Genomic DNA, 26,398 nt, shown 5'->3' with positions numbered 1-26,398 from the left:
AGAAAATTCCACAGCTTACAGCCAAGGCAGCTGGAGGCATAGCCAGCACCAGTGGGCGAAGGCAGCTGGAGATTGACCAAGAGCCAGAATTGGAGGTTTTGGGGGGCATTAGAAGAGGTTGCAGATTTAGGGAGGCTTTTATTTAACTCATTCATGGGTCTTGGGGTTCTTTGGCAAGATCAACACTATTGGCTTGAGAAGCTGGTGAGCGGCCTGCTTTAATTCAACAGGGTTGGTTGCTAGGCCCATTTCAGAGAGCAGTGAAGAGTTTTACCACTGCTGTCACACATCGGCTAAACTAGGTAAGCAGGGCAGATTTCCTCCCCTAAAGAACATCAGTGAACCAGTTGGATTTTTTATGACAATGGAAAGTTTAATGGTTACCATTAGTGATATTAGGTTTTAATTCCAGATTTCCTAATTAATTGAATTTAAATTCCCCAGCCCGGGGGTTGTCTCCAAATTGGTTTTTGGATTGCAGTTCAAGTAGCATAACCACGAGACTACTGCACCCAGTATCTGATTGTCTAATAATCAGGATTTTGATGCTGGAAGGACCAGTTGTTTGTGGAAATGGAGGCTGCTTTTTAAAAGAAAACAAGCTACCTTATAATAAAGCTTAAAGAAACAGTCAAAGGCTCATGATGCAATCTAATATTTGAAATCATTTCTCAAATCTTCTCAATCATTTCAACAATGCCTCTCAGCTTTCACAGTTATCACATTACGGTCAAAACTGGCGCAGCATGTGTATTGCTATTTTGCATTTTTAGTAACATCCATGAAACGTCACCAACTGAAGGACAAAGATTCACTACCAAATCGCTGCCTCTCATTCTCGTACAAAAGAGGGAAAATATGTGATTAAGCCCCAGGCTCCTATTAATCTCTAAAAAGTCATAGTGCATTGTTTTCAACTTGTTTGTGACCTTCTTAAATAACCAACTCCAGACAGTGATATTCAACAACAGCTACTTATATACATCTAGCGCTTTAAACATAATAGTATCCCAAGGCACTTCACATGGGCACCATAAAACAAAATTTAACACCAAGCCACATAAGAATATATCACGACAATGACCAAAAACCTGGTCAAAAAGGTAGGTTTTAAGAAATGTCTTAAAGGAGGAGAGAGGAGTAGAGAGGCGGCAGGTTTAGGCAAGGAGTTACAAAGCATAAGCATGGCTGATGGTAGGACACCAGGGGTGCAGCGATTACATATAGATCAATATGTAAATGGAATAACAAGTCCCGGGGAGTCATCTTTGAATTAACTAACCACCACAGGAGCTCTTATCCTATATTGCCATGGTTAGAGCAGCCCATTTTGACCATGTCAAAAGCACATATTTTAACAAAACAGTTCTAGGATCTAGAAGCATGTTCTTCCCGACCAGAGTGTTTTTGATTGTAATCAGAATGATGACAGCATGACTCATTAGGGCAAGGACCAAATCATTTAAGAGACAGCTAGATTCTGTCATAGGAAAGCTAAGGTTTTAGATGAAATCAAATGGCCAACAGCCCTCTCCATTCAGAACTGTCTAATGAAGTTTCAATTGTTTTCTCACATTTGCTGTCATATATGTTGAGTTTATGAGACAAGTTGAGATGCAAGCTCCAATTCATAAACTCCATATATCCTCACCCCTCTGATGCCTTATATGCCTTGAATTGGCAAAAAGTCACAAGTAGACATAGCTGTGAGCTACAAGTAGCTGCAGGGCATTAGAATTTAAAATAAAAATTTTAAAGGTGCGTATGGGAATGTTATAAGTTGAAAACATTGCATCTCTCATCATGATAGATTAAGAGTACCTCATAATCAATATCCAGGTGATCAAACTCTCCTTTGGTTCGAAAGTGCTGTGTGTGCTTATCCACGGTGAAGTTCACTTGTTTGTTGTAGCGTTCGATTGTAATGGAGTGCCAGTGCTGATCGTCCAGCAGGCTCCCCAGTGTGACTGAGGTGTGACCATTAACAGATTGCAGCTTTGCATCGCCTAGGGTTTACCATAAGAAACAAAGGAGAAAATCAAAAAAAAAAATCCAACATTGAATTAGGAGACTGTTAATAACCTATAAACAAGATGATACTAGGTGCAAGATTGCACAGTCAGGTCAAAGGCAGCCATTTTATCACTTATATCATATGTTTCGAGTATTATAGATTGGTTAACAAGCTAATCAAGTGTTTGGGTGTCTCTTTGTGAAAGCTGTTTGCAGATCTTAACATTTGATCTCCCACTTATCGCTCTTCCCTATGTTTTCTTGGGCATTTCCTCATCAGTCCCAATAAAATGGCTTCCCCTGCCTGTTAGTGCCAGCTCTGATATAGAAGTTGGCACAAAATAAGTTATGATGTTTCTCTCAGAACCTGATGGGCCTGTCTTGCAATTTTAGCATGTTTTTGTTTTTCTTGCAGAATCAGAAATTCTTTGACAAATCAAATATATGTGCTTCAGCCCTCATTAACTTTTAGCTAGCAAGCCTCATTTGGCAAAGTGCGTGCTAGGCAAAGGTCATAACTCCTCATGTTTTGTCACATCTTTCAAATTCAGGATCATCTTGTTGGTTGAACCTGATTTTTAACTCTATGTAGCTGATGTTTCGAGGTGGATAACAGGGGAAAGATATCAATGTTGGCTGAAAATACTTAGGAATCCTCAAGAGCTCTTTATTACTTATTTCCTGAAGGTGGGGAGTAGGTTGGGCTTTTTATTTCGGGTTCAGGAGATACCCCAAGAAGCTCTGGTTCTTGGAAGAGTGAAACGCTTATAGTAACGCAACAAGATCCATACCTAAACAAAACAAAAACAGAATTACCTGGAAAAACTCAGCAAGTCTGGCAGCATCGGCGGAGAAGAAATCAGTTAACGTTTCGAGCCTTCATGGCCCTTCGGCAGAACTGCAGCATAGTTTCAACAAGGGAGAAATATAAATTGGTTTAAGGTGGGTGGGGGGGGTGGGGGAAGAGACACATTGAGGGTGTGGTGTGAGCAGATAATCAAAAGATGTCACAGACAAAAGGGTCAAAGAGGTGTTGAAGGTGGTGGTCTTTGTCTAAGAAAAGTGCTAATTAAGAATGGAAAACAGGATATTCAAAGTACAGCTCTAGTGGGGGTGGGGTGGAAAGACTAAAGGTTTTAGTTTTAGATTTAAAAATAATGGAAATAGGTGGGAAAAGAAGAATCTATATAAATTATTGAAAAAAAAGCGGGTGGGGGGGGGAAAGAAACGGGGTGGGGATGGGGGGAGGGGGAGTTTAAGATCTAAAGTTGTTGAATTCAATATTCAGCCCGGAAGGCTGTAAAGTGCCTAGTCGGAAGATGAGGTGCTGTTCCTCCAGTTTGCGTTGGGCTTCACTGGAACAATGCAGCAAGCCAAGGACAGACATGTGGGCAAGAGAACAGGGTGGAGTGTTAAAATGGCAAGCGACAGGGAGGTTTGGGTCTTTCTTGCGGACAGACCGCAGGTGTTCCGCAAAACGGTCGCCCAGTTTGCGTTTGGTCTCTCCAATGTAGAGGAGACCGCATTGGGAGCAACGAATGCAGTAGACTAAGTTAGGGGAAATGCAAGTGAAATGCTGCTTCACTTGAAAGGAGTGTTTGGGCCCTTGGACGGTGGGGAGAGAGGAAGTGAAGGGGCAGGTGTTGCATCTTCTGCGTGGGCATGGGGAGGTGCCATAAGTGGGGGTTGAGGAGTAGGGGGTGATGGAGGAGTGGACCAGGGTGTCCCGGAGGGAACGATCCCTACGGAATGCCGTCAAGGGGGGTGAAGGGAAGATGTGTTTGGTGGTGGCATCATGCTGGAGTTGGCGGAAATGGCGGAGGATGATCCTTTGAATGCGGAGGCTAGTGGGGTGATAAGTGAGGACAAGGGGGACCCTATCATGTTTCTGGGAAGGAGGAGAAGGCGTGAGGGAGGATGCGCGGGATATGGGCCGGACACGGTTGAGGGCCCTGTCAACGACCGTGGATGGAAAACCTCGGTTAAGGAAGAAGGAGGACATGTCAGAGGAGCTGTTTTTGAAGGTAGCGTCATCAGAACAGATGCGACGGAGGCGAAGGAACTGAGAGAATGGGATGGAGTCTTTACAGGAAGTGGGGTGTGAGGAGCTGTAGTTGAGGTTTTCCATCCACGGTCGTTGACAGGGCCCTCAACCGTGTCCGGCCCATATCCCGCGCATCCTCCCTCACGCCTTCTCCTCCTTCCCAGAAACATGATAGGGTCCCCCTTGTCCTCACTTATCACCCCACTAGCCTCCGCATTCAAAGGATCATCCTCCGCCATTTCCGCCAACTCCAGCATGATGCCACCACCAAACACATCTTCCCTTCACCCCCCTTGACGGCATTCCGTAGGGATCGTTCCCTCCGGGACACCCTGGTCCACTCCTCCATCACCCCCTACTCCTCAACCCCCACTTATGGCACCTCCCCATGCCCACGCAGAAGATGCAACACCTGCCCCTTCACTTCCTCTCTCCTCACCATCCAAGGGCCCAAACACTCCTTTCAAGTGAAGCAGCATTTCACTTGCATTTCCCCTAACTTAGTCTACTGCATTCGTTGCTCCCAATGCGGTCTCCTCTACATTGGAGAGACCAAACGCAAACTGGGCGACCGTTTTGCGGAACACCTGCGGTCTGTCCGCAAGAAAGACCCAAACCTCCCTGTCGCTTGCCATTTTAACACTCCACCCTGTTCTCTTGCCAACATGTCTGTCCTTGGCTTGCTGCATTGTTCCAGTGAAGCCCAACGCAAACTGGAGGAACAGCACCTCATCTTCCGACTAGGCACTTTACAGCCCTCTGGGCTGAATATTGAATTCAACAACTTCAGATCTTAAACTCCCCCTCCCCCCATCCCCACCCCGTTTCTTTCCCCCCCCCAGCCGCTTTTTTTTCAATAATTTATATAGATTCTTCTTTCCCCACCTATTTCCATTATTTTTAAATCTAAAACTAAAACCTTTAGTCTTTCCACCCCACCCCCACTAGAGCTGTACTTTGAATATCCTGTTTTCCATTCTTAATTAGCACTTTTCTCAGACAAAGACCACCACCTTCAACACCTCTTTGACCCTTTTGTCTGTGACATCTTTTGATTATCTGCTCACACCACATCCTCAATGTGTCCCTTCCCCCCCCACCCCCCTACCCACCTTAAACCAATTTATATTTCTCCCTTGTTGAAACTATGCTACAGTTCTGCCGAAGGGCCATGAAGGCTCGAAACGTTAACTGATTTCTTCTCCGCCGATGCTGCCAGACTTGCTGAGTTTTTCCAGGTAATTCTGTTTTTGTTTTGCTTTGGATTTCCAGCATCCGCAGTAGCTTTTAGCTTTTTGTTAAGATCCATACCTAGATTGATCTGCAGCGACAGTTTGCCTTTCTTGAGTTCCAGCGTGATGTAATCTCCTCGTTGACCCTCTCCGTGCAGGACCACTCCATCACTTTGTAACGTCTTGAACTTCAGGGAAATCATGTCCTTCACCGTGCTCACACTCTTTTTGTTGAATCTGTAGAGCAGCGAGCTTCTGCCATCAAAATCAGCCATGTCTGACTCTGTAAGATCATGAGCACACAAGATAATGACTTACACGGGTTGCATCGCTCCATTTTTCTCTTCTACCATCACCCCGCCCACCCCACCCCAACCCCTTCAACATTGCGAAGGAACCACAGCTGAAGCCTGGTCACAAACTGGGAACTGAATTCCAATAACTTCCTCTGCGTTTCATCACCTGTGTACGACATCATCAGGGTTTTGTTACAGTAAATAAGGGGAAACTCTTTTCAGTGATAGCAGAAGAGTTAGTAACCAAAGGACACATTAAAGGTAAATGGCAAAGGAACTAATGCCGAGATGCAGAGATTTTTTTTTAAGCAGTGACTTACGATTTGGATTTCACTGCCTGAAAGGACGGTGTAAGCAGATGCAATAAGCACTTTCTGAAAGCAATCATATAAATATGTGAAGGGAAAAAAACTGCAGGGCAACGGGACAAAGGTGAGGGAATGATAGTAATTGGGCAGCTCTCTCAAAGAGCTCCTTCAGAGCTGGCACAAGGCATAGCCGCTGAATCTTCTCCAAGTTTCTTGATTACGCCTTTGTGGCTTATATATATAGCAGAAGGCAGCTTCTTGGAAAGTTACTGATAGCTACTTATTTTTGGGATGAATTTTCATTATTGCAGAGGTGTTAATCTGTCAGAGTAAATCGCCTATCCATTGCAAAACCAGCTTGATCTTCTTTGCGATGAGCTTCTCACAGATGCACATAATGGGGATTAAATGTAAATTATATCACTTGGGTGCATTTACCACTTGCCTCAAAAGAGGCACCGGTAGAGGACATGTAGGCTGTCAATTTGCTCTCAAGTCAAGAGATGGTGCATGGCAATGGGGACTTTAAGGAGAGGAGAGAAAGTCAATAGCATAGAATTGGGAGTATAAAAGCATACGTTATAATTTTCAACTGTGTTTTCACTAAAGCTGCTATTGCATCATGCTGAACAGCGGATAAAAGCCATCTCTGTAAACCATGTTAAGTATTCTCCAGCTTTTGGAGCTTAGAGGCCAGTGAGGGTCATAGCTCGTACAGGATGAGAAGAATTTCCATATGTGAAGGTTTCAGTCTTGGACCAGGGATTAGCACCATGCAATTGTTTATAACTAAGGCACGGTCACCAGTTAATATCAGGCTGTGAGTGACGTGATTAGGATTAACGAGAAGATGCTGTGTACAGTGAACTATTCATTGAACCCAAACATTAAAAGGAGAGAAACAGCTCCAACACTGTAAGACCACCATGTGTTTGGAAAACAATTTTAATCTAAATTGCATATTTAACATGATAAAAAAAAACCATTGTGGGTCTCTTCACAAGAGCGGTTTCAGATAAAATTCATTCTCAGGGACGGGGATGTTTAGGGAGTAGATTCCAGAGCTGCAGTGCTAGACAGCTGGCCGCCAATGGCTAAGGGAAGAAAATTGAGGATGTGCAAGAGGCCAGAATTGGAGGTGCGCAGAGATCTCAAAGGGTTGAAAGGTTGGGGAAAGACACAGAAAGAGGGAAGGGCGAGGCCAGGGAGGGACTCAGATACAAGGATGAGAATTTTAAAATTGAGGTGTTTTAGGCTGGGAGCCACTGTAGGTCGGATAGTACAGAGGTAAGATGGGTGAACAGACTAGTTCCATGTTAGGATATGGGAAACAGTGTTTTGGATGAGTTTAAGCTTATAGAAGGTAGAAAGGGTCAGCCAGGGCCACAAGCAACTTAGGAACACTAGTATACAATTTAAAAGTGACATGTTGGCAGGATGGGCACTCTGCTCCTCGGGTATAATTAATCTGGCACTTAACTATGTGAACTATGATGGCGACTCATCCCTCTGATTTTCCCTGTCTAGCTTGGCAGTGCCCTCTAGCAGCCTTGGGTTAAATGTCCATGACCTTATCATTGATAATTATACTGCGTATTAAATTGTAAAAGAAGGAAAGAGACATATCAGTAAGTGTTTTTGTCACATATGATACTCCAAGAATAAATTGAAGTGGTTTTATTATTTCATGCCTTACCTGAAAAAAAAACAATTTTTAGCTCAAGAGATTGTCCTCTGCATTATTGTCATAAATCATAATTTTATTAATAGAGGGCACTCTGAATAGTTTGAAGCTTCTCTACATAAGATGACTAGAAAGTCTCTTGAATTGTTGGACAGAGCATTAGATACAGGTTGACATTATACTAACAAACAGATTCTATTTCAGTTATTTCACGCGCAAAACTGACTTCCACGTACTCAGTTACCACAAATTTGTGTGGAATAACATGAATAAAATTAACTGGAAATGTGATAACACTTGTATTATAAAGTGGGGTCTTTCAGATAAATGGTTTTACACACAACTGACAGCAAATGTACATGGAGGAGTAGAACCAAAGGACAAAGCCTGCGCTCAAAGTGGGTTAAATCCAAGAGCGTAATATTCTGCCCTTGGTCTTTTTTTGCACCTAGCAATGTTTGTTCCTATGTTGCGTTGGTACCCTAGTTTCAGGAACAACAGATATAACATTCCATCGACTGAAATGTAATCTCGAAGATTAATCACCTGGGTAATTAAAAACACACACATATTAAACGTAAAATTTAATAGCTAATGTTAACTGATGACTTAATAGACAAAACGTCAGTATGTTTTTTTTTAGTTATAATTTTGATGCTGAGGTGCGTTATCGATGGCAATACTTTAAATGAATTTTCCACATGAGAGCTCCATGGTACTTCAAACAATTTCACATGTTCGCTGTCGACACCCAGCTCCACCTCAAACATCACCTCTTTAAATTTCCAATCAGCCTGGTTTGTCCAGTATATTGTATTGATGAGCAGCAGTATCCTCCAATTAAATATTGGGAAGACTGAAGTCATGTTCCTTCTGTTCCATGGCCATATACTCTGCTGCTTTCCCTGGCTACTGTCTGACACTGAACTAGACTATTCACAACCTCAGCATCCCATTCGATCTTCAGCTGAGCTACTGACCCATATCCTCTTCTTGCCAAGACCCCCGACTCCCACCTCTGTAACATCGTCCATCTTCATCCCTACCTCAGCTCATCTGCTGCTGAAACCCTCAACCATTTCCTTTGTTACCTCTGGACCTGACTATTCCAGTGTTGTCCTAGCTGGCCTCAAAACCTTTACCCTCCATAAACCTCGGCTCATTCAAAAATCTGCTGAAAAACTTAGCCAAAACTCGCTGACCTACATTGGTTCCTAGTCTGGCAATGCCTCAAGGTGCATTTTGGAGTGTTGTAAAATAAAACATGACACCAAGCCACATAAGGAATTATTTGTACAGGCAACAAAAAGTTTAGTCAAAGAGGCAGGTTTTAAGGACTGTCTTAATGCAGGAGAGAGCTAAGAGAGGCAGAGAGGTTTAGGGAGGGAGTTCCAGAGTTTATGGCCTGAACAGCTCGATGCATGGCTCCCAGTGCTGGTGCAATGAAGTTCGGAATGAGTAAGGAACCAGAACTGGAGGAACGCAGTCACAGATCCACAATGATATCAGTAAGGGGCAGCATTGGAGGAAGGTGGTGTGCCAACTGCTTCAAAGGCTGGAGAGAGGTGGAAAAAGATGAAGATGGAGGAGGGATATGTCATCCATCAGACGACACCTCTGAGTGCAGCAGTGCCTCTTTCCTGCAATGAAGTGTCAGCTGACATTATGTGCTGAAGTATCTGGAGTAGGATATGAACTCATAACCTTGTGACAGAGGGAAGAATGATACTATGAGCCCAGACCATCACTTAACACACCAGCAAAAAGTGTTTACTTAATTGTAGCATTAAATCCATTAAAGAATTCTAAACCTTTAATAAAAAAAGACGGATTAACTGAGAGAGGGATAATTCTCTTTAAAGAAAACTGCATAGATAAGCTTGCAAACTGTGGAGGATTCTCAACTGAGTAGTATGTTAATTATATCCAATAAAACTCAAAAAGTAGGTTATTCCCTTGGTGACATTTTTTTTCCCCTCATGCTAACAACAGCTAACAATTCTTCTTGGAGTTTCTATGAAATGAATGTTTTGCTCTGATTGTTTGACATAAAATTCCAGAGGGAAACAAAAAGAGATCAAGAAGTGTTAAGAATATTATGGGGTGGTGGGGATTGGTGGAGGGGGCGTGGTGGTGGCAAGCAGGCACAGGCTAATTCTTTGCATTCATGAATATGAAACGAAGTTTCATGTGTGAATTTAATTAAATTGAAGATGACATCGAGGAAGCTGCTGAAAGCACATTATCAAAACGTGCTGTAATGTATTTATATTAATTTTGATACTCTGTATCCCCTTTATTGCACTGGATCAGTGTAGTGTCACTTCATCAGCAATAGCATATCGTTTTGAGTACAGTATTTCTGAGGTATTGAAACAAGGTATTAAACTTCAAAGCTGCATTACATGGATCAAGGGTAAGTTGCTCTCATTGATATCCCTGCTTCAGAAATAAATGCATTCTGCACAGCAGATAAAATATAAATGATGTTACCAACCAATATCTAGTTTTTCACTTGGCAAGCTGGCCAGGGCAGAATTGGAATGTCTTCCATCCGCCACCATCTCATGAACTTTAAATCATTCAAAAGCCCCATTAATCCGTTATCTCACTGTGGCTGGCATGTGTTAGCTCTCAGTCCACAACACCCCAAATTTAGAAATCGCATCCTGTGTCTAAATCCCTTCATGGCCTCACACCACCGCACACCCACCCCAACTGCCTACGTAACTCTCAGCCCTCTGTGGGCTCTCGATTCCCCCAAATATGGCCTTTTGTACATCCTCACTCCTTTTGCCCCACCATTGATGGATATTTCTTCATCTGTGCAGGCCCTATCCTCTGGAACTCCACCCCTAAACCCTTCTGCGTCTATCTCTTATAACCCTCGCTAAAGGCACCCCTTTAACTATCTCATCCTTTGGCTCGGTATCAAATTTTGTCTAATTACTTTTTGGTGAAACATCTTGGAGGATTATTCTATATCAACAAGGGGCAGAATCATCCGTGCCCGCTGGCGTCGGGCGTGTTCAGCAGCGTGAGTGGACAATATGGCGAGAAGGCCAAAAATCAGTTTCATAACGTCGTGAAACCAGTTTGCGATCGCCCGCTCAGCCCGTCGATGGTGGGCCACGTTCCCTGCCATCGGACATCAGCAACCTCATTGCAATGCATCTGCATATCATTAAAAGGCCAGCCCGCCGGACTCATCGCTCCTCACTGGATTGTCCACCCGCGTGATCGTACGCTGATGTGTTTCACAACTGCATGCAAAAGCGACGTGCACCTGGCGAGCTGCACTTTGCTCGGGGCTTCGAGGTTTGTTTGCCTACCCTGCTTCGGGCAGTACTCGAAGTCATCAGTGCCACGCTTCGCAGACAGCACCACAGCACTTTTAGAGGGTCTCACGGGCAGGTCTCCACTTAACAGAGTAGCTGTAAGGCACTGGTGACTTTGTACGGCTGTAGGGCAAGGCCTTGCTTGGGGAAGGGGGAGAAGTGGCTTCAGGCAAGAGAAGAGGCTGCAGGGTAAGGGTTGTACTGAGGAAGGAGGGTATCCCAGGGTTTGTATGGGGGCACATGTTGATTTGTGCAAGTGGCCTCAAGCTGGTGATGGCTGAGGAGGCCAACTCCAGAGGAGATGAGGCCAGATGGACATGTGAGTGTATGTGTTTCAGAATGGGTTGTGATGTCCCTTGAGCTGACAGTGAGTGAGATGCCAGTGAATGTGTGATGGGCTTGAGTGTGTGAGTTCAGAGTGATAAAATGGTTGTCTTAACCTGGGGGCACAGATTACATCATTTTCCCCCTATGTGCATTGAATGGCCAACCTCTTCTGTGTAGCATCGGCACTGATCACCACTGGCATCACCTACCAAGCCAGAGTGGTAATGCTGCTGCCTCTCCTGCGGCCAGAGCGGGGGTAGAGGACATCACAGTGGGCCTCCAGAGTGTCCAAAAGATGATCAAGGGACATGTCACTAAACCTGGGGGCTGCGGGCTTCTTGCCTTTCGGGGTCATGTCTTATTTGCAGCATTCCTGGGCTGGAAGCACTGAGAGGTGTTTACGCGGCTGTACTCTACATGTGGTACCCAGTGTGATGAAGCGGCGAGGTGACGGCGTGGTGGGCGAATCAGAACCCACCCGCCATGGAAATGACATGTTTCCCTGGAATGCATAATTAATGTGATGAGTTTGGGATGATATAGCATGACAAGCCGCCATTGCGTCGTTTTACCAACCCACTACTGCAATTAGTGCAAATCTGGGATGATTCCACCCAAGGTATTTGTGTGTCGTCAGTGTCGTCAATACTCTACTTGTCCTCTGAAATGGAAAGTAACAGCTTCCATGACAACAGTCAGAAGATGGACAAAAGTGTCCTAGTGTCCATGATGACATTCATCTCAAAAGTACACTACCTAAAATAATAAATTATATCATAATTTATCTCATTGCTGGTTGTGGGACCTTGCAAAAATTTGCTGCTACATTTCCGACATCACCATACCTCAAAAGAAACACGTTAACTGTGAAGTTTTTCAGGACTTCCCAGCAATGCGAAAGGGCCTACATGTTTTCTTCGAGAGCTGATCTGCACTTCACTTTGTTCAACTTGCATTTCAAAGAATAATGTCATTAGGAATTATTTGTTGCAATGGAGAGCAGGGGATGATAGTTTGCATATGACATCTTTGAAATAGTTCCAATCCGCTACTTTGAAGATTCTATTACTCAGAGCAGAACCAAAACAACTAATAATTCTGCCATAACTTATACACAACAAAATGTCCCAAGGCATTTTACAGAGAAAGCAGTGAAAACTGAGAAGAGAGATATTCGGTGGGGTGGGTGAAGTGAAAGAGACAGGATTGGAGAAGGCTTTTGAAGGTGTGGAAGGGGGGCGGGGAAAGGGATACCAGGAGTTTAAGAACAGAATTCCCGAGTGAAGGAACATGAGGATCAAAGACCCTGCTAACAAGAAGGAAAATGCACAATAAACCAGAATTTAAAGAGTAAATTATGATGCTTACTGTGCCTTGAGAAAGATGTAAAGATTGGGACTCTAAAGGTATATCAATGCATGAGAAGGAGGAGGCATTGGTGGTGAGTTTTTTTATATATTCGTTCATGGGGTGTGGGCGTTGCTGGCCAGGCCAGCATATATCGTCCATCCCTGATTGCACTTGAGAAGGTGGTGATGAACTGCCTTCTTGAACTGCTGCAGTCCCTGTGGTGTAGGAACAACCCGTGCCGTTAGGAAGCGAGTTCAGGATTTTGACCCAGCCACAGTGGAGAAACTTCACTCTCTAGGTTCTTATATGAAATAAGGTAAAGGCCAAATAGTTCTGGAGGTGTTGGAATTAAGCTAGGGTGGAGCTGGAAGGGAAGAGGGTGATCACATTGAAAAAATTGGGCATCATGGGTGACAAAGAGACAGCTGAGTGTGCAGGACATGAAAATCCAAGATTCAGTCCTCATGTGTACTTATGTGGTTAATCTCAGTAACAGAACTCTGAAGGAGCTACAAGTGCCCTGAGTACACCCCTGGTTAAGAGGGGGTCTATGAAGAACAACTTTATATAGCATCTTCTACATAGAGAAAGATGCTTCACAAAGGTTTCACACTCCTGATCGCTAACCTACTGAAATGTACCAGCATATGGGGAGGTCAGGTGAGAAGATGACAGGCCTCAGGCCTGATGTTGACCCCAGTCATACACTCGCTGTCAAGACAGTTGCCCACACAATGCATTAGGTGTTGAAATGTGTATAAACTAACCAGGGTAAGAATCTCAAGGAAGGTCTTTCAAAAATATAAGCACTGTGTGAGAACCATACATCCAAATTAGTTCTGATGATATTCACAGAAGTGACAGAATTCCTGTACTGGACTAAACATGGTCTGATTTTCAATTTATTCACTTGGGTCTGCTTTTAAACTGGAACTCTTCATGTGATGCACACCATTAAGCTGTAATTAATTACAAATAGTAACCATTTCTATATTTGCTTCAGTTAATTATCATGATCCAGGGATGAGGAATTATCAGTAAAGCTTATACAGCAAAGATAAATTCTGCACTTTCAATTCAGCCTGAGCTTCATACATTTTCATGAGGCCAGTTAATCCAACATAGACTGCGGATCGAACCTGTGGCTTAGTTCCACATTAAGTCAGGGACATATCAACTGAGCCATCGGGGAGCCTAAAGTGGCTTTTACCAAGAGTGTCCTTGCATATTAAAATAAGTTAGGGAAGAGATAGCACAGAAACTATTACATTATATATAACAATTCATTAGAGAAGGGAATAGTGCCAGAGGACTGGCGGGCAGCCAATGATATGTCTACATTTAAAAAGGGAGATAGATAAGTCCAGGTATATATAGGCTAGTTAGCTTAATGTCAGTGGTAGGAAAGATAATGGGATCTTTCCTCAATGGTATAGTAGCAAACTATCTAAAAATTGAAAATATAATGAATAGTCAGTGTGGATTTCAAAAGGAAAGATCACATTTGGCCAATCTCTTTTGAATTATTTCTAGAAGTAAAAGAAACAGTGGAAAAGGGTAATGTTATAGATGTAATACATTTTGCTTTGCAAACGGTCTTTGATAAGGCAACAAATAGTGGACTAATGACTAAAGTCAGAGCACGTGGAGTCAGGGCACAGGGTAATAGAATGGACAACAAACTGGTTACGAAACTGAAAAGAGAGGCTGGAGGTTAAAAGAAGCTACGCAGACTGGCAAAAGGTAGAAAACAGTGTACCACAGGGACTGATGCTTGAACCACAGCTTTTCATAATGTACATTAAAGATTTGGACTCTGATTTCCGATCGCTGGAGTCGAACTCACAACCTTTGGGTTACAGGAACAATAACTTACATATATATTGTGCATTTAATGTTGTAAAACATTTCACTGCTCTCCACAGGAGACAACATTTGGCACCGAGCAGCATAGGGGATATTAAGACAAGTGACAAAAAAACGTTGTCAGAGAGATCAGCTTGAAGGGGTGTCTTAAAAGGTGGAGGGGTTTAGGGAGAGAACTTCAGAAGTTGCGGCCTAGGCAGCAGAAGGTGGAGCAATTGTGGAGCAATTAAAATCAGGGATATGCAAGAGGCCAGAATTGGTGGAGTGCAGAGATGTTAGAGGGTGTAGGGTAGGATGGATGGATTTGAAAACAAGGATAAGAATTTTAAAGTTTAGTATTGTTGTCGTGACACAACCGTAGCCATCATGTTTGATCACTGTAGCAACCTCACCATTTCCTTGACTGGCTGTAATTAAAATCAGCAAAAGCCAGGCATCAAAGCTGAGGTATTCCTCATCTGTATTGCAATGCTTTTGTTTCAGAGCCGGGTGATCCGATCTCCAAATAACTGAACTGAGCATAAAACTAAGATCTTTAGATGAACGTGAACGTCCTAATTGGAATTTCTGCAGGTTGCACATTACTTAAGAGACTACAAACATTACACTTAAAAGTCTGCACAATGTGGAAATCAAAAGCAAAGCTGGTGGGCCTTTGCAAGCATCCTGCTCTCCGGACCCTCTTAGCTCGTGGGACGTCTAGCCCCATCTGCCCAAAGAACTGTGGGTCGAGAATCGGCCTGTTCAGTCACATGAAGACCTATGGCAGAAACTCACAACCCTGAATAGACGCCATCCTCAAATCGATGGGCAGCCGACGGCAACGAACATTACACTTAAAAGTCCACACACTGGTGGAAATCAAAAGTATCCAACGATAGGCAATATTTCTTCATGCATTCAAATGCAGAGAGTTTGGATATAAATTATATGTGCAACTGGAGAAGAGAGACTTTATTTTTGGATCCGAGATGTAATTAGAACTATGCAGTTACCGTACATTAGGCAGAAACTCTATTATTTTATATACTTTTCTCAAACAAAATCAATTTGGTATTGACTGACCTCCCCTTCATTAGAATTAACATTTGTAACTGAAGGAGAATGTCCATTCATATGAGCTATGGTTTCATTAGCTGGTCTTATTACAGAAAAATTTAAAAAGAAAAATAAAATAGGGGAAGACAGTGGCATTGAGGTAATGTCTCTGATGGTGATCCAGGCTGATGTACCGGGAACATGGGTTCATATCCCACCATGGCAACCAGTGGAATTTAAATAAAATTAATAAATCTGGAATTATAAAACTAGTCACAGCAATGGTGACCATGCAACTATCATCAATTGTCATAAAAACTCATCTGGTTCTGCTATCTTTACCTGGTCGGCCTACATGTGATTCTAGACCCACAGCAATGTGGTTGACTCTTAACTGCCCTCTGAAACAGCCTATCAAGCCACTCAATTCAAGGGCAATTAAGGATGGGCACCAAATGCTGGCATTGCCAGTGACGCCCACATCCCATGAAGGAATTAACTACCCAGGAATTTGTCACCATTAGCAAAATGTTACTGAGCTCTGGTCACACATTATTATAACGATGCTAAAGAATCCAAGTTGGTTTGTAATTGCATCCTTGCAGACCATGTGCAGCTCATCAAAGATGAATGATGTACAAATTACTCAAGAACATGAGCAGGAGAATAAGTTCATCGAGCCAGTTCCACCATTCAATATGATCATGGCTGATTTTGGGCTTCAACCCGATCCAGACATCTGTCAATCTCAGCTTTAAATATAGTCAACGATGGAGCATCCACAACCCTCTCGAGCAGAGAATTCCAAAGATTCACAATTCTTTGAGTGAAGAAATTTCTCCTCCTTTCAGTCCTAAATGATTTTCCCCTTATCCTGAAACTGTACCCCCCTTTTTCTAGATTCCCTTGCCCCATAAAACAATGTCTCAGGATCTACCTTTTCATAATCCTGAATGTTTCAAAGAGGTCACCTTTCATTCTTCTGAAGTCCAGAGAATACAGACCCAATTTACTCAGCCTCTCATCATATGACAACCCCTTTCATTCCATGGGCCAATTTGGTGAATCTTTACTGTACTGCCTCCATGTTATGGCACAGATGATGGTAAATGCAGACCTGTTCAAATCCCAGAGGGAAACTTGAAACAAATGCCACAGCTATTTTACAATTTGTTTTTATTTTGAGCTGTGTGCCTTGAATTCAGTAATATTAAGGCCACTGAATCTTATTTCTTTCTTACACAATTAAATTAAACCTTTATTAATTTAAAAAAATGATTTTAGGCACATAACTATGTTTACAAATTACTATTATGATAACGACAATCTGCATTTATACAGAGCTTTTAACATAGCAAACCATCTCAAGGCACTTCACCAGAGTGTTACAAAACAAAATGTGACCCCGAACAATGCTACAGCTACAGGTTAGTTTTAACTACCCAACTAATCGCATCCTCAAAAAACTAATAAATTTGTTAAACGCACCTCCTTTCCATAAAATCGTGTTGACTTCTTCTAATCATACTATGGTTTTCTAAGTTTATTGTTAAGACTTCCATAATAATAGATTTCAGGATTTTTCTGATGGCTGATGTCAGGTCAACTGTCCTGGAGTTTCTTGTTTTCCCTCTCCCTCCTTTCTTGAATAGCTGTGGTAGTTTGCCAACTTCCAATCTGCCGGGGCTGGTTAGAAAGATCCATCCACAGCCATATAACCTCCTACTAAGGAGGTTAAGGGTAGTATTAGATTAAGAAAAGAGGCTCATAATGTTGTGAAGCATAGTAGTAGGTCTGAGGATTGGGATTGTTTTAGAAATCAGCAAAGGGCCACCAACAAGTGGATAAAAAAGGAAGAAAAAAATAGAATACGAGAGTAAACTAGCCAGAAATATATAAACAGATTGTGAGAGTTTTTATAAGTGTATAGAGAGGAAGAGAGTAGCTAAAGTAAATGTTGGTTCCCTAGAAGCAGAGCGAGGGGAAAGTGTCATGGGGAATGAGGAAATGGCAGAGACATTAGACAACTATTTTGTGCCTGTCTTCACAGTAGAAGTTACACACCAGAATTAGAGAATAACCTGGAGCTAATAAGAATGAAGAAATTAAGGCAATTGAAATAAGCATAGAAAAAGTACTGGAGAAATTCAAGGGACTAAAATCTAAAAAGTCCCCAGGACCCAATGGCCTACATCTTAGTGTTCTAAAAGAGATAGCTGCAGATATAAGGGATGTGCTGGCCATGATTTTCCAAAATTCCTTAGGTTTTAGAACAGTCCCTTGCTACCATTGCTTTCCTATTTTCTGCCCCCCAATTGAATGGCTTGCTGGGCCACAGTGCCATGGTCAGTTTACTCAACCACACTGCAGCCTCCAGCTGCTTATATTCCCCCAGCAGAACCACTTTCATAGTCCTACTTATGTCATTGGTACCCACATGGACTATGGAAACTGGATCCTTCCCCTCCCACTCCAAGTTCCCCTACAACCCTGGCACTAGGCAGGCAACACAGCCTTCAGTCCTCATGCTTTCAGCTGCAGAGAACTGTATTGATCTAATTTCAAGAATAATTGTTGCACATTCTTGCTGTAATAACAATATTATTGGTGGTATTGGAGATATGAATCACACAAGTATAGAAAGACTTATTGTTATTAGCCACAGAGAGTTGTGCTGAATTATAAACTGCAAAGAAAGTATGTTTTAATGCATATTTTGCATTTTTTATACTTAATTGAGATGTACCACATCACATTTACATTGAAATTCCTTTGTCAATTATAGGCCTATTCTGTATTTTTTTAAATGCCATCTTGCATTGTAGAGCATTGTTTCTTAGAATAAATCAACATGATTTTATGAAAGGGAAGTGTGTTTATCAAATTTATTAGTTTTTTGAGGATGCTTATCAATGGAATATATTTTTGTTGAACATTTGTATTGTTTCTTTACATGTTTCCCGCTGTTTATTTGCCAACAGTATCAACCTTGGACCCCCATATGAAACATCTCCCTCGCTATTTAGTTTAAAGCCCTGTCTATAGCCCTAGTTCTATGACTCACCAGACACTGGTTCCAGTGTGGTTCAGGTGAAGGCCATCCCAACAGTACAGCTCCCTCTTTCCCCAGAACTGGTGCCAGTGCCCCATGAATCAAAACCAACTTCTCCCACACCAATCTTTGAGCAACTCTCTAATCTTATTTACTTATGCCAATTTGCTCGTAGCTTGGGTAGTGGTCCAGAGATTGCCACCTTTGTGGGTCTGCTTTCTAATTTAGCCACATGCTGTTTCTAATTGCTAAGCAGAACCTCTTTCGTGGTCCTATCTATGCCTTTGGTACCCAAATAGACCACAACAACTGGTTCTTCTCCCACTGCAAGCTCCTCTTCATCCCAGAGGGGATGTCCCGAACCCTGATACCAGGCAGGCAACACAACCTTCTGGACTAACGCTCTCAGCTGCAGAGAACTGTGTCCATCCTCCCTATGATACTGTCCACTGCTACCACTGCTTTCCTATTTTCTGCCCCCCCACTTGAATGGCTCGTTGGACCACAGTGCCATGATCACTTCACTCATCCACCCTGCTGCCTCTAGCTGCTTATATTCCCCCAGCAGAACATTTTTCATTGTCCTACCTATGTCATTGGTACCCACATGACCAAGGCAACTGGATCCTTCCCCTCCCACCCCAAGTCTCCCTGCAACCCTGACACTAGGCAGGCAATGCAGGCTTCAGTACTCACGCTTTCAGCTGCAGAGAACTGTATTGATCTAATTTCAAGAATAATTGTTGCACATTCTTGCTGTAATAACAATATTATTTACGGTATTGAAGATATGAATCACACAAGTATAGACAGATCTATTGTATGCTAGCCACAGAGAGTTATGCCGAATTATAAACTGCAAAGAAAATATGTTTTGATGCATGTTTTGCATTCATATTTTGCATTTTATGTACTTGAGATGTAATTCCTTTGTCCATTCCTTTGTCCCTTAGGTCCATTCTGCATTTTAAAAAATGTTGTCTTGCATTGTAGGGCATTCTTTCTTGTGTTGATTTGGTGGTGTTCACAAATTTAAAAATTGTACATCTGATTCCAAGTCCAAGGGTTGGAATTTCATCCCCCAGTGGAGGCAGGAATCAGGTCAAGAAACCTGGAAGCATGATTTCTTTGGCAGCAAAATCAAATTTCTCCTGCCTTCCTGACTCTACACTATCTTCGTCTGGCCTTTTCTCTGGTCAGGAAGGCCTTGGATGTAAAATGCACATGCACGTCTACTGAGGCCAGGGCTGTCATTGTGAAGACCATAGGAAAATTGAATTTCCTTCCCCACGCTATGGCCCTGCGCTGCTGTGGGTTGTAGAAGCCCAAAAAACGTGCACCTCCTGGAAAGTTTGTGAGTACTGAGGGAAGCCTGCTAATGAGGCAGGAACTTTTTGACAGTTGTATGTTAAACATTTCAGCACCTTCAAATGTCATTATTAGATGCTGTATTGTGATGTAGATGTATTTTTAATGCAGTGATTGCATTAGGGCTCTGTCTTGCAAAGGTACGTTGACCATTACATTGACTAGCATTGTCTAAGTGTTGAATGCGTTGCAGTACTTTTCCCATTGGAGAAAACATCATAATGCATTCAAAGCTACAGAAAAGAGTGCTGGGAAAGTTTCCTGTTATGATTTAAACTGTGATTTAAATGCCTGGAGGTTTTTTTAACTTTGAAAAAAAAATTGCTCTACCGTTGAAAGTAAACAAAAATACATTGGCTCCTCTCCATGGTAATCTGCCTTGAAATTTAAATTTAACACCATCTGTCTGTCAGTTTCAGAGTGTGGAGCTGAAAGCTCATGTTTTGATAGCTGTGGTCATTTTAAATACTTGGCTGAGTTCCAAAGGTTGTTGGCATACTCATCTCTGTTGACACAGCAGCTCACATGGGTGATTGACAGTTTTAAAAGGTTATAATAACACAATCTGCCTTTGATGTGGCTTCTGAATACATGGTTACTTATTTACACAATTTAATGGCAATTTAGGGGTTAAACATTTTTTCTATTGGATTAGCTCTTTTTTGCAGTATTAATGACAGAGATTTGAATGCGAGTTTTATTAGATTATTATAGGGATTTTTCACCATCACCCATTGTTATTTCATAGTTCCTGATGACTGTAGATTGTGGATTCTGGGCAACTGGCTATGGAGGATACATGACATGCATGGATGGGTCATGGGTAACATATGAGGGGTCATAGAGAGAGAATGGGGAATATGAGGAGATATGGAGGAAGCAGGATCTTGTGGCCTGTCACTATATCTGAGTCGGAAGCTCCGGGTTCAAGTCCCACTCCAGGACTTGCAGGCCATGGAATGTGCATTCATAATGCAGCCAAACAGGCTGATTTGCAACTTGCAATTCCTTCCAATAGCAGATGGAACGGGATAGACTCCCAGTCAGCCATACTTGATGAGGACAGGCACCTGTCAACCTATAGTCTCTGGCTGCAAGCTAGTGACATGTTGCAGGAAAAAAATAAGCTATGGAAACAGATATAAGTGGCACTTTGCCTGCCTCACGCATCTCTAGACAAGGGAAGTCATCTCAGTCCAAGTTTAAGAAAGGGGCATGGAGGATAAGTGGAGGCATGGGGGGATTGGGTGAGGATGAGGTTTGGGAACATAAGAATGATGTTGGTAGCTGGGCTGCCATCCCTGAGAACCCAGGCGCACCTTCTTAGCAGCCCGCCTCCACACGCACACTCTTCCTGCACTGCTCATCTGCTGCATTGCAGCTTGCAACCTGCACACGGAAGCTGCCTCTTGCACGTATAAACTAAAATCCTGGGAACAGTCATCATCAGTCGGGTGTGTATTTCAGGAGCCGCAGAAGGGCCGACTTGCATTTCACAAATCCAAGAGGAAAATCCGGGCCAGAATTTTTCATGGCTGGAGTTGAATTGAAACTGAATTTTGATAAATCTGGCCATTGTGGACTAGCACCAGAAGGAAAACATACCTAATTGTTTCCTTCGCATTCTCCGGGTAGGGGTTCACTCACCAATCTGCTCCTATATGTTTGACCTTTAGAGGTCTAGTTCGCTAAGACACCTTGACCAAATAAATAGCATATTGTTGTAGCTTATAGTTGACATTGTATAAGGCGCAGTGGGAAACATGATGGATGGGGCATTGGTAAATATGTGTAAGCAAATTTCTGAGTGCAAAAACAATAGGGCAGTAACAGTTAGGGATTTGAACTACCCTAAAATCGATTGGAATACGAACAGTCTGAAGGGCAAAGAGGGCACAAAATTCTTGAATTGCATGCAAGAGAACTTTTTCAGCCAGCACTTAACAAGCCCAACGACAGGGGGTGCAATTTTAGATTTAATTTTAGGAAATGAAGCTGGGCAAGTGGATGAAGTAGCAGTGGGGGACCATTTTAGAGATAGTGACCATAATACAGCTAGATTTAGCATCATTATGGAAAAGGGCAAATGTAGAACAGGAGTGAAAGTTCTCAGTTGGGGGAAGACAAATTTTACAAAGCTGAGGCGAACTGGCGAAAGTGGACTGGATGCAGCTACTAGAAGGGAAAACAGTGTCAAGTCAGTGGGAGGCATTCAAAAGTGAGATTCTACGGGCACAGTGTAGACATGTCCCCACAAAGAAAAAGGGTGGTCCTGCCAAATCTAGAGCCCCCTGGTTATCCAGAAGCATACAGGATGAGATAAAGCAGAAAAAGAAAGCTTATCACAGTCACAAAAACTTAATACTGTAGGAAGCCTAGAGCAGTATAAAAAGTACAGGGACAAAGTAAAAAAAGAAATTAAGAAAGCAAAGACAGGATACGAAAAAATATTGGCAGGTAACATCAGAGAAAACCCAAAGATGTTTTCCCAGTACATTAAGAGCAAAAGAATAACTAAGGAAAGGGTAGGGCCTATCAGAGATATATATGGCAACTTGTGCATTGATGCTGAAGGTGTGGGTTTTCAGTGAGTATTTGCCTCTGTCTTCACTAAGGAGAGGGATGATGTAGATATTCTAGTTAAAGGGGAGGGGTGTGAAATACTAAACACAATAATTATAGTGAGAGAGGAAGAACTGGAGGTACTGGCATCCTTGAAGATGGATAAATCACCAGGGATGGATGGATTGTACCCCATGTCGTTAAAGCCAGGGAGGAAATAATGGATACTCTGAGGATTGTTTTCCAATCCTCGCTAGATACAGGCAAAGTGCCAGAGAATTGGAGGTCTGTGAACGGTATACTAATATTTAAAACGGGTGAGAGGGATGGGCCAAATTTTATAGGTCAGTCAGTCTGACTTAGGTGGTGGGAAAATCATTGGAATCACTTCTGAGAGACAGGGTAAACTGGCACTTAGAAAGGCACGGAATAGTCAGGGATGGTCAGCATGGTTTTATTGGCGGAGGATCATGTCTTGATAAATGTAGAATTTTTTGAGAAAGCAACAAGGACGATTGACGATGGTACTGCAGTGGATCTTGTCTACATCGATTTCAGTAAGGCATTTAACAAGGTCCCACCTGGCAGACTGGTCAGAAAAGTGAGATCCCATGGGATACAGGTGAAGGTGGCGAGTTGGGTCCAAAATTGGCTCAGTGACAGGGAACAAAGGGTAATGGTTGATGGATGATTTTGCGAATGGAAGACGGTTTCCAGTGGCATTCCACAGGGTTCAGTGGTGGGGCCCTTGCTGCTTGTCATATATATTAATGATTCGGACTTAAATGTGAGAGGCATGATTGGGAACTTTGCAGGTGACACAAAAATTGGCCACACAGTTCATACTGAAGAGGATAACTGTTGTTTCCAGAATATCAATGGTTTGGTTGAGTGGGCAGAAAACTGGCAAATAGAACTCAATCCCGAAAAGTATGAGGCAATGTATTTGGGGGGGGCAAACAAAGCAAGAGAATACTCAATAAATGGGAGGGTTTTGAGAGGGGTTGAGGAAACGAAAGGCCTTTGAGTGCATATCCACAGGTCCCTGAATGCGACAGGACAGGTGGATAAGGTGGTAAACAGAGCATATGGAATGCTTTCCTTTGGTGGACCAAGTATTGAATACAAAAGCGGGGATGTAATGCTGGAACCATATAAAACACTGGTTAGGCCACAGCTGGCATTTTGTGTACAGTTCTGGTCACCATATTACAGGAAGGACATAATTACTCTGGACAGAGTACAGAGGAGATTTACAAGAATGTTGGCAGAGCTTGAAAATTGCAGCTGTGAGGAAGGATTGGATTGGCTAGGGTTGTTTTCCTTAGAACAGAGGAGGCTGAGGAATGAGCTAATTGAGGTGTACATAATTATGAGGGTCCGAGATAGGGTAGACAGTAAAGACTTGTTTCCCCTAGCTGAAGGGTCAATTAGCAGGGGCCATAGATTTAAGGTGATTGGTAGAAGGATTAGAGGGGACATGAGGAAAAACTTTTTCATCCAGAGGGTAGTAGGCGTCTAGAATTCATTACCTAAATTGGTGGTTGAGGCTGAAAGGCTCACCTCATTTAAAAGGTACCTGGGCCTGGAAGCCGATGGACCAGGTGCTGGAAAATGAGATTAAAAATGACCGGCCAGTTTCTTTTATTCTCCTTTTATGGCCAGCACAGACACAATGGGCTAAATGGCCTCTTTCCGCACTGTAACTTTTATATGATTCTATGCATCTTATTTTCATGGCATGCAATGGTAATGTTTCTCTCTAAAAGTCATGTAGTAGCTCTCAAGCCAGTTTCTTGATATAGATGCAGAATGAGTTTACTTAAAAATCAGTGGGGTGTGGGTAGGTGAGGGTAGGGGGCGAACGGGGATGGAAAGCAGGAGAGTGGAGTTAGCACCACAATCAGATCAGCCATGATCTTATTGAATGGCAGGGTAGACTCGTTGGTACAAATGGCTAACTCGTGCTCCTAATTCTTATGTTGTTATGATCTTATTAAGTAACACCAGCATGACTTCTCTGCAATGAAAAGCTATAATGCAGGTTCTAGTAAACACGGTTAAACCTGATAAGCAGCTAATGAAAGTTTTTTTAAAAAAAAAAATTCAACAATGACCATGACTCCTTTATTAAAGTTAAGTGCACTGAAATAATAGCTTAGAATTAGATTTCTGCTGGCATCATGCATGCTTTCATCCAAACTATGGGATGTATTACACTTTAAAAGCACAATTATCAGAAGCACCAGCTCAGCGGAATGTGCAGATTTTCACTGGAGCAAAAATCTATTGCGGATGGTAATCATGCATTTTAATGTTAAAATGAGCAGCTAGTAAGGTTGCTGGTATGTTTAGATGGCATGGCCTTTGATCAATGCCAGTGAGTTCAGGTGTCATTCAACTGGTGTCTTCTTTCAGAGAATTGTCTGCTTGAGGATTAATGTAGGTGTCCAATGCCATGTTAGAGCAGAGATGTCAAACCCATGGCCCAGATTAATTCAAGTCTTAAAGCAGAGACAATTAATTCCCTCAGTCTTACTATTTCTTGGATGTGAGCTTGGAAGAAAGGGGTGATTTTAGTGTAGTTGCCTCAGTAATGGATAATGAGAACACCAAGATCTGTTAGTATCAGCAACTGGAGAGATAAGCACATTACTGGAGCATGGATTTCACCATTATATCAACCAAAGGCTCCACTGAACCTATTGAGCCCATAAGGGCAAAAGTTGGGACATCCCTGTGTTAGAATAACAACAAACTGTGTGCTGAGGACATAGGAAAGTAAAGGATCAAAATTCTGGTCCCAGCTTTGAAAAGTTCTATCTCTGTTGCTGAAACTCCAAAATACCTTTCTCTCTCCAGCATCTATCGGATTGTCCATTTTACTGGGAGGTACCCGACATGAGTTAACAAGCATGATTCCTCAGACAACGGCTCTTGGTCTGAGGCAGCGTGTTGTGAAGAGGTGTCAACTGAATTAAGGCATTTCTCAAAATTACCCCTCCTGGGTTAGAGAGGCTCACTGAAAGACGGCAGAGGGATAGGCAGCACTCCTGTGTGGGGTGGGATTCCAAAAAAGGGAAGAAAAATTATATTAAAAAAATTTAAAAATTGCAAATACAAATACATTTTAACTAAAGCAAAAAATTTGGGGCTGAAGGGAAGAGATTGAGGACATCTGAATTGAAAATTGTTCAGGTTTGATGCTTCTTGAGCACCGTACACTAGCTTAGCCTATGTTAAATAATTTCTGCTGCTGTTTCACCATCTGGAAGGCAGGTGGGTTTGGACCTCTCACTGAATCATTATGATGGTCAGGCCTCATTTGGCATGCCAACAGGCAGCATGCCTATAAAGGAAGGTGAGATGTCCACAGAGGTCAGTGCTTATTTAACGTGAAGTTGCACTTGTGTGTTTCTGTGTGGTTGCCGAACATTCAGTTAGAGAGGACATCTTCAAGGGCAACCAGGTTTTTAGATGTATCGGTGGAGGATTTGCTGGAGCAGGTGGCATAGGGCCATCACTGAAGCAAAGTGCCCTGAAACACTGCCCCTTAACTAAGCTGCAGGTATATCATCCTTGATCGAGATACCCCATGTGGTAGAATATGGATGCCTTCTTATTCCAACCCCCAATCCACCCCCCTCCTCTTCACCATGGCTCCACTATATCTGCCATTTGTCTATTTGCTTCTCTTCCTCTAACAACCAGAAGAGAGTGGTCCAAACCACTCTCCAGAGCATTATGAGCGTCTAATTTTTTTTAGTAACAATTGATAAATCCAGTACAATGCTGTTTTAGTTGCTGAAAGGTACACCTATAACTTTAGCCTTCAAATCAGTCATTAGAGGCTGATTAACAGCCTAGTAGAAAGCACAAATTAATTATTCATCAGTGTTTGGCACCGCTATATATATCTT

General features: G+C 42.6%; 1 protein-coding gene across 1 annotated transcript in view; it reads right to left on the bottom strand.

The window, feature by feature from the left end:
- The window catches only part of LOC144686837 (contactin-associated protein-like 5), a 1,126,003-nt gene that overhangs the window by 625,997 nt on the left and 473,608 nt on the right, over positions 1 to 26,398 (bottom strand). Inside the window, exons 5-6 of the mRNA XM_078552607.1 lie at positions 5,369 to 5,572; positions 1,822 to 2,006 (exon numbers count right to left, since the gene is read on the bottom strand). Of these exons, the coding sequence (XP_078408733.1) occupies positions 1,822 to 2,006; positions 5,369 to 5,572 (389 nt within the window). The remainder of the gene's footprint in view (positions 1 to 1,821; positions 2,007 to 5,368; positions 5,573 to 26,398) is intronic.

Source organism: Cetorhinus maximus, chromosome 11 (genome assembly GCF_964194155.1).
Source record: "Cetorhinus maximus chromosome 11, sCetMax3.hap1.1, whole genome shotgun sequence".
Taxonomy (NCBI): domain Eukaryota; kingdom Metazoa; phylum Chordata; class Chondrichthyes; order Lamniformes; family Cetorhinidae; genus Cetorhinus; species Cetorhinus maximus.
The sequence above is the reverse complement of the archived record's forward strand: the minus strand, read 5'-3'. Positions and strand labels throughout refer to the sequence as shown.